General features: G+C 39.1%; 1 protein-coding gene across 1 annotated transcript; it reads left to right on the top strand.

Moving 5' to 3' along the window:
• The first annotated feature begins 4,130 nt into the window (after positions 1-4,130).
• On the top strand, positions 4,131-7,550 carry LOC137725670 (pentatricopeptide repeat-containing protein At1g71210, mitochondrial-like). The gene is made up of 2 exons (XM_068464440.1): positions 4,131-7,266; positions 7,416-7,550. The coding sequence occupies exon 1, from the start codon at positions 4,487-4,489 to the stop codon at positions 7,172-7,174; it is 2,688 nt and encodes an 895-aa protein (XP_068320541.1). The 5' UTR covers positions 4,131-4,486; the 3' UTR covers positions 7,175-7,266; positions 7,416-7,550.
• Positions 7,551-7,990: the final 440 nt, after the last annotated feature.

Here is a 7,990-nt window from a genome sequence, read left to right as displayed (position 1 = left end):
ATCATTTTAATTACTTTGTATTCTCAATCTCATTCAAACTAATCACAAACTTAGCCAAACTAAGGGAGCAACATAGCTTTCTTAATTTCAAATTAAAAAAACTTGCACGCAAGACACTTAATTGTGAAACTAATTAAAACAAAAATAAAATAAGGTATGAAACTAATTAGGTATAGCAAGTTCGTTTCTTCATCAAAACAAACAAAATTAGGGATATGAAACTAATTAAAGGGTAATTCTCCCATACGCAGAAAGGAAAAACAACAATTTTTGTCAAGTATGTTTCCTCAAACTCAAAACATGTACATATGGTTATGGAGATTAGTTAAAAGGGTAATTCTAGCACATTTTGTTGAGAGTTGTACAGAGGCAACCATGGCCAGAAACTCAGATATTGCAAAAAACAAAAACACAGTATTAATATTTAAAAACAAATAATCACATATGAAAATTACAAATAATCTCCCTCATCACAAAGAAACCCTAAAAGCATCATACCGACATCCGGATCTCATCACAAAAAAATATATACAGTAAAAAATGGCAAATCATCTTACATCTCGAGTCAGCGCCCCCGACTAGCGCATCGTTCAAAACGATTAATGCATTTGTGGTTCCGAATCCTTTTTTAGTTTCGGTTTGATCTCTCCAAACAGGGAGGAACCGATTATTAGATGCAGCTACACATGCCTAACCCTCCAACAGTGTAGAAAATCAGCTAGAGTTGTATACCACTAACAATGCAAATTTTGGACACTGATAATGCAAAATTTGACAAATTGGAAACAAAACATCCATAAACACTAACAATGCAATATTATTGTATTTAAATCTTTTCAATTCAAAATTTCCAAGCTTGCAGTGCCGGCAAACAAATTATACAAGGTTTAGGTCACAAAGTTAGAAAAAAAAGAACATGCTAACATAAGCCTCATTAAAAAAAAGACAACAAAAAATGTTTAACTTACAATGTTTTGACAATGTGGTGGCCGTGATCTTTCCGCACGAGGATCTTCGGATATACTAGATAAACTGATCGCTCGTCATATTGGTCGAGGTAAAACTAAAAGTGGAGTCTAAGAAAACTACACCCTTCAATTGAATGTTTTTCATCCGTTTTAATAGTGCAAACTGATACAAGAAAATTTTCAAATATACTCAGAAATTATGTCTCAATTGATTCAAAGTTAAGTAAAAAAATAAAATAAAAAATAACTAGACTAACCTCTGAATGGAGTTGCAGTAAACTTATCAGATAAAGCAGAGCCTTCAAAGTCAAGCCAAACTCGTGTTTTTACCTCATTCACACTAGTCGTTAACTCCAAATCCTCAATTTTATAACCAATGATATCGAATGAGATAATCCTCTTACTATCTATTCCAATGCTCTAACAAAATACTCAATTACCTATTTCGATCCACTTCCTAGAGCGTGTATATATATATATATCCCGGGCTTCAGTTTTCTAAACCTATGTAAACGGGTTGGACAACAAGGACAATTATGCCAACTGAGTAATTTACATTCGGACTTTTGTTGTATTTGTATGTAGACACGATATGCTTCCGGTGTTTGTTAAACATATATCAATAAAGAAAATCATGATTCATTCTCTGAAAAGAATTAATGTGTATTCTAAAATTTTAAAATAATACAGTTTACTTACATCAGATTTAAGACTGCAAAAGTATTTTAAAAACCTTCCTCGCAGTATCCATTGGCTGCATATTCACTTGCGGCAGAACGTCTTCACAATATCCATTGGGTTTGATGAGGACTTTTGAGGATTTAATTTGATTTTGGCAGAGATGAAGAATGAAACGGCACTTAGGTTTTGAAGTGGGAGAAATGAGCATCTGAGCCGCTCAATGTTGGTTCATATGGGAATCTATTAGGGTTGCCATCAATGTTGGATTAGCTCAGCAATTGAGTATTATGTAACTTACTATGCTATGATAATTTCGACCTTATTAAGTTTAAAGAAAATAAAAAATTTCTAAATACACCCCAAATAACTTTTAACGTATTATTTATCTTCTTCCATTATCAAAACCCTTTTCACCCTCCACTCCATTGTTGAATAAAATTCTAACTATAAACACATTGATTGAGAAAAAAAATTAACGAATTGAACCCGATATCAATATTTCAGAAGCTTCACATGAGGTAAAATTTCATATTTGTTTTTGTTTTAAGGGAAATTTAACGAAAAGCTCCCGGTACTGTTCACTTTAACGAAAAACCATATTTTTACACTATAAAGTCAATCTTAGTACTATTCATTTTACATTTTATTTTGTCCTTATCGTTACTCAAAGTTTTTAAACCTTTTTCATTAGTTTTCTTTTGTTTTAATTATTCAACGACATTGGTAATTATTTAAGCCTGCTTTTGTTTTCCATACTACCCAATTTCATACGAGGCCAACCCAGAAACGCCTTTTCCGTTCTTATTCATCTTCTAGGATTTACTTTTGCTCTTAGTCATTCACTCTCTTCGACAGCACAGAGAGAAAACTCCATTTCCTCCTCCTCTATGTTCCTCCTCGACTCCAATTCGAACAAAAAAAAATTCCCCAGCAAGTCCGCCAGCCTGCACACCCCATCCAACCCCAGAAATCATTTCTATTTTTTTGCGCATCCGGAGGGCACCTCCTTATTTCTCCTTGCTCTTTGCTTCCCCCAACCCTGCAATCGCTATGGTGGTATTAATTTTCCTTTTTGGATGGCTTAATCCGGTTTATTCTTTCATTTTCATGTATAATTAGTCACCAATGATTTTACTTTCTGTGTTCTGTAAATTTTTTGTCATGGGTTATTATTATTTTTTATTTACAAGGAAATGCTTGAGTTTGCAATTCAACCCTCAGATTTAAATTTTAACGAGAAATGGTGCGCGCGATGCTATGAGTTTTAAAATCATATAAAATATGCAGGAGGGACTAAACTCCTACTATAAGCAACATTATTTACATACATGTGAAAATCTATTTACAACCACATTTACAATGATATTTATTCAAAACCCTCGCTCCTTATCAAATCCTCACCCACAAGGTAACTCCCAATTATTCTTTTCAAATTGAGATTAATTACCAAATTAATTGCAAGATATTATTTGACATAATATCTTGCAATTAGAGCAAGTTCAACCATAAGTGGCCAGTCCTTATTTCTCCAAATAGGGCCGGCCACACCCCTATATATAGCCCCACATTTCTCAAAAAACTTAAGTTCATTCTTCTCTTAAAATTCTCTAAACACTTTCTCTCTCAAATTCTAACTTTGGTATTAGAGACTTTTCGGGCAAAGCCCCCCATTCATCATGGGTGCATGTGGCTCTTTGCTTTGATTTTAAGTTTTAATTGTTTTGCAGGTGCATTTTCGTCCAAGAAGAAGAAGACGAAATTTGCATCCACAGTGTGCATATGCTTTTTGAATTTTATAATTTTAACAGAGAGTTGTTACAAGAACTCAAAAAAGTTATCTAGCACTCATGGTGCGAAAATAAGGAGAAATTGTTTTTGGAGGAGTGCGGATTACTATTTGGGATTGGCGGTAACTATTCCCTTTCAGTAAGTTAGTTTTATGGGTGTGTGGGTGAAGAACAAGTGCATTTGTGGTGACAAATGATTGTATTGTTGTATGTATTTCCAGAAATTATTTGACACGAATGTTTTACTCTTCCTTGAAAGTGGAAAGCAAATGAATCGAGTAGCGAACCTGTAGTAGAAAGGATGTACTAGAGGGAAATTCAAATCCATGTTCCTAAGGACAGATGAAGCGAATGGATAGCTCGTGGGATTGACCCGTGTATAAGGTAGCACCGAAATGCTGAGGTTGTCTTACATTACTCTGGGAGCACTCTCTTGGATGAAATAGTGAAGACAAAAAGTTTAGCGTACAATATATTTTAGCGATCGGAACTTGTCTACTTATAAAGTTATTCTCCAAAGAAAGAAAGTGTCTTATAAAATAATAATTGGCATAATCTAGTCTGAACCATCGGATGTCTATCTTGCAACGTTTAACGGTTATGATTGAAACTAGTGTATGTCTAGCAAAACTAACTAGGAGTACTCGGAGCAGGCCCTCCGTGGATCTGCATTCTGCATTGCGCATGTCTACTTTCGTGCTTGCTTCAGGCTCAATACGACGCCGTCACTGCTGGAATTCCCTTTCTTTTGAAACATTAACCGTTGACATTTTTGCTATGCTAGCTTCCTCCGCTCATCAAATCCTCAAGTGGCATCTTGGTAATTTCCAATGCTTATAAACCCTGTCCTTTTTTAACCAGGAGGCAAACTGGCAAACGGAAGAGGGAAACCAATTGTGCCTGCGCTGGGGTTCGGCGGCGGCGGAGGCGGCAGGAGCTACGCTATCGACAATATCGACGAGGTTTCGCAAATGTGGCTGAACCCTCACTCACTACCCTGAATCCTCCTCCTCCTACTCTTCCAATTAAATTAATAATACGGTCGTAATTATGCTTATTTCACTCAGAAATCTAGCCAAATCCAAGGCCAATACCAACTGCTCCCTCTGTTGCTCCTCCACCGCCATCCTCGATGCCACTTTTCTTCTCACCACTACCGCCGCCGCTGCTGCCACCAGAACCAGCAGCATTAGCGGTTGTTGTTCCTTCAGTTTCGGCCCCAACGCTCCCCCTACCCCCGCTCCTTTTTCAACCTCAGCTCGCTTGACTCCGGCAAGGGACGTGGTCCTCTCTTTCAAAGAATGGTTCAACACCCGCAACGACGCCTTATTCGACCACATCTTCCTCATCCTCAAATCCTCCACCGACGACGACGTCTTGGCCCTCTCCCATCTCAGCGTCCGCCTCTCGGAGTCCTTCGTCCTCGAGGTCCTACGCTACGGCAGCAACGACCATGACGTCCTCTCCTGCCTCAAGTTCTTCGACTGGGCCGGCCGCCAGCCCGGCTTCCACCACACCCGCGCCACCTTCAACGCCATCTTCAAGATCCTTTCCAAGGCCAAGCTCATGTCCCTTATGCTCGACGTCCTCTCCACCTACAGCAAGCAGAGGTACGCCCACACCGTCCGATTTCACGACACGCTGGTCATGGGCTACGCTGTCGCCGGCAAGCCCGACATTGCTCTCCAACTGTTTGGTAAAATGCGCTTCCATGGTCTGGACCTCGATTCCTTTGCCTACCATGTCCTTTTGAATGCTTTGGTGGAGGAGAGTTGCTTTGATGCCGTTCAGGTCATTGCCAAGCAGATTTCTTTGAGGGGTTTTGAGAACGAAATCACCCATTCCATCATGCTCAAGTGGTTGTGTAAGCAGAAGTTGCTCGATCAAGCTGAAGCCTATTTGCGCCAATTGGTGTCTGACGGCAAGCCCGTCACCGGGCATGCAGTCAGTGTCCTTGTGGACGCCCTTTGTAAGCATAAGAAGTTCCAGCAGGCTGGTGAATTAGTCGATGAGTTTCGGGACTTGGGGGTGGCTCTCATGGAGAGTGCTTATGGTGTGTGGATACGCGATCTTGTTCAGGCTGGGAGGTTGGATGGAGCATTGGAGTTTTTTCAGAAAAGAAAGTCGTTGGAAGGATATGTGCCCGATGCTTTTAGGTACAATACTTTGATATGTAGCCTTCTGAAAGAGGATCACCTCGAGGAGGTTTGTGATTTGCTGATGGAGATGAAGGAGAATAAGATATCCCCTGATAAGGTCACCATGAATGCTGCCTTGTGCTTCTTTTGCAAAGCGGGGATGGTGGATGTCGCACTTGAGTTATATAATTCGAGATCCGAGTTTCGGCTCACGCCTAATAGTATGGTTTACAACTATTTGATCAATGTTTTCTGTGGGGAAGGTAGCATTGACGAAGCGTATCGAGTTATGAAGCATTCTGTGGAACAAGGTTATTTTACAGGAAGGAAAACGTTTTCTATTCTGGCAGACTCATTGTGCCGAGAGGGAAAGCTCGAGAAGATGAAAGAGTTGGTTACCTTCGCCCTAGAGCGGAACTTTATGCCAAGTAACTCCACATATGATAAGTTCATTACAACTCTTTGCAGAACTAAGAGGGTAGAAGACGCGTATTTGATACATGGGGAACTCAATAGAATTAACAAGGGTTCTACAAAGAGTACATACTTTAGCTTGATAAATGGTTTTAACGGGTTGAGCAAGGGGGATATTGCTGCCAGACTTCTGATTGAAATGCAAGAAAAGGGTCACTTACCGACTCGCAAGCTGTTCAAAGATGTAATTTGTTGTCTATGTGATATGGAAAATCCAGATGAGCAATTTTTTAATTTGTTGGAGATGCAGTTGTCTTGTAGGGAACCCAGCTGTGATGTATACAACTTTTTCATCTACGGAGCTGGGTATGCCAAAAGGCCCGATCTGGCTAGACAAGTATATGAGATGATGCAGCGGAGTGGAATTCAGCCCAATTTGAGATCTGATGTTATTATGTTGCAGAGTTATTTGAAGGGTGAACGGATTTCGGATGCTTTGAACTTCTTCAATGATCTGCACGAGAGAAGAAAGGTGTTGGGGAGAAGGTTATACAGCGCCCTGATCGTTGGTCTATGCAAAGCCCAAAAGGCAGAAATTGCAGTTAACTTCTTGATGGAAATGAAAGAGAAGGGAGTGGTTCCAAGTGATGACTGTTACGAGTTTCTGATACAGTTGCTGTGCTGGAATAAAGAATTTGATATGGCAGTAAATCTCATTAATGACTTGGAGAAAGTTGGCCGCCATATTACATCCTTTACCGGTAACATACTTCTGTTGCATTCTCTGAAAACTCCAGAGCTCTACAATTCTTGGGTACGGCTGAGAGAGGAGCAGAATGAGATGTCTGGTTGTTCAATGCTTGGTCTGCTCATTGGTGCATTTTCTGGTCGTATTCAGGTGAGCCAAGATATTGGGAATTTGGAAGAAGTAATTGAAAAGTGCTTTCCGCTAGATGTGTTCACACACAATATGTTGATTAGAAGACTAAGCCAGAGCAACATGGAGCATGCTTGTGCTTTGTTCGATAAGATGTGCCAGAAAGGTTACGAGCCTAATCGTTGGACTTATGACGCCATAGTACAAGGTTTTCTTAAACATGGGAGGACATCTGAGGCAAAGAGATGGGTAGAAGTGATGTACCGGAAAGGGTTTTATCCAACAAGGCGCACAAATCTACTCCTTTAATTGGATTTCATTAAAGTCACTAGTGCTCCAATGTCTGGCATCTGATGGACATTACACAAGTTTTGCTGCATGATAATATATTTCATACCGTGGTAAGATTTTTTGTTCAGATGGAGTATTTAGATTTATGTGTAACTTCTAATTTACTGCTGAGGAAAGATATAATGATGTATGATTTATGTGTAATTTAATTTGAAATAAATTAATCTATATTCAATACTTACATCGGGTTTGGATGCAGAAATTTAATTTGGTTAAGAAAAGTCATGATTCCAAGCATGCAAGATTTTAATTTCTTGCTTTGTATCAACATGGAAATTCGAAAGTTATGGGTGGAAAGAATGTGGTATATATTGATATAAATAACTAGAGAGCAAGAAAAAGAAGGAAAATGAAGACGTCGACATTGGTGCTTTTCTGATGATTGCCGGTTAGTTTTTTTATTCCAGTGTACCTCTACTTTGAACACCTGAGATATATCTGTCCTCTTCCAATGGAAGAAACAACATGCAATGGGATTCTGTTGTGTCTGCTTCTCTGGTTTGTTTTCACTTGCTGCTTTGTGCTCTTTTATTTTTACATTACCTGCTCTGCTGATTAACCTTGTGGTTTGAGATATTCGACATGAGACGGAGATATTTTAGTGCAGAAGAAGAATCTGAAAATCCGTTTCTTAAAAAATCCATAAACCAGCTGGGTTCTCAAACCAGATGTAAAAAGATGAGCATTTTGATTTTAAAGTGAATGTGTCTGTATGCGTGTTTGTTTCTTGCATTTGAAGTCCTCATAACCTAATGTGCTAGCTGCATAAATGGC

This window comes from Pyrus communis, chromosome 2 (assembly GCF_963583255.1).
Source record: "Pyrus communis chromosome 2, drPyrComm1.1, whole genome shotgun sequence".
Lineage (NCBI taxonomy): Eukaryota > Viridiplantae > Streptophyta > Magnoliopsida > Rosales > Rosaceae > Pyrus > Pyrus communis.
This window is presented reverse-complemented; position numbering and strand designations above follow the sequence as displayed.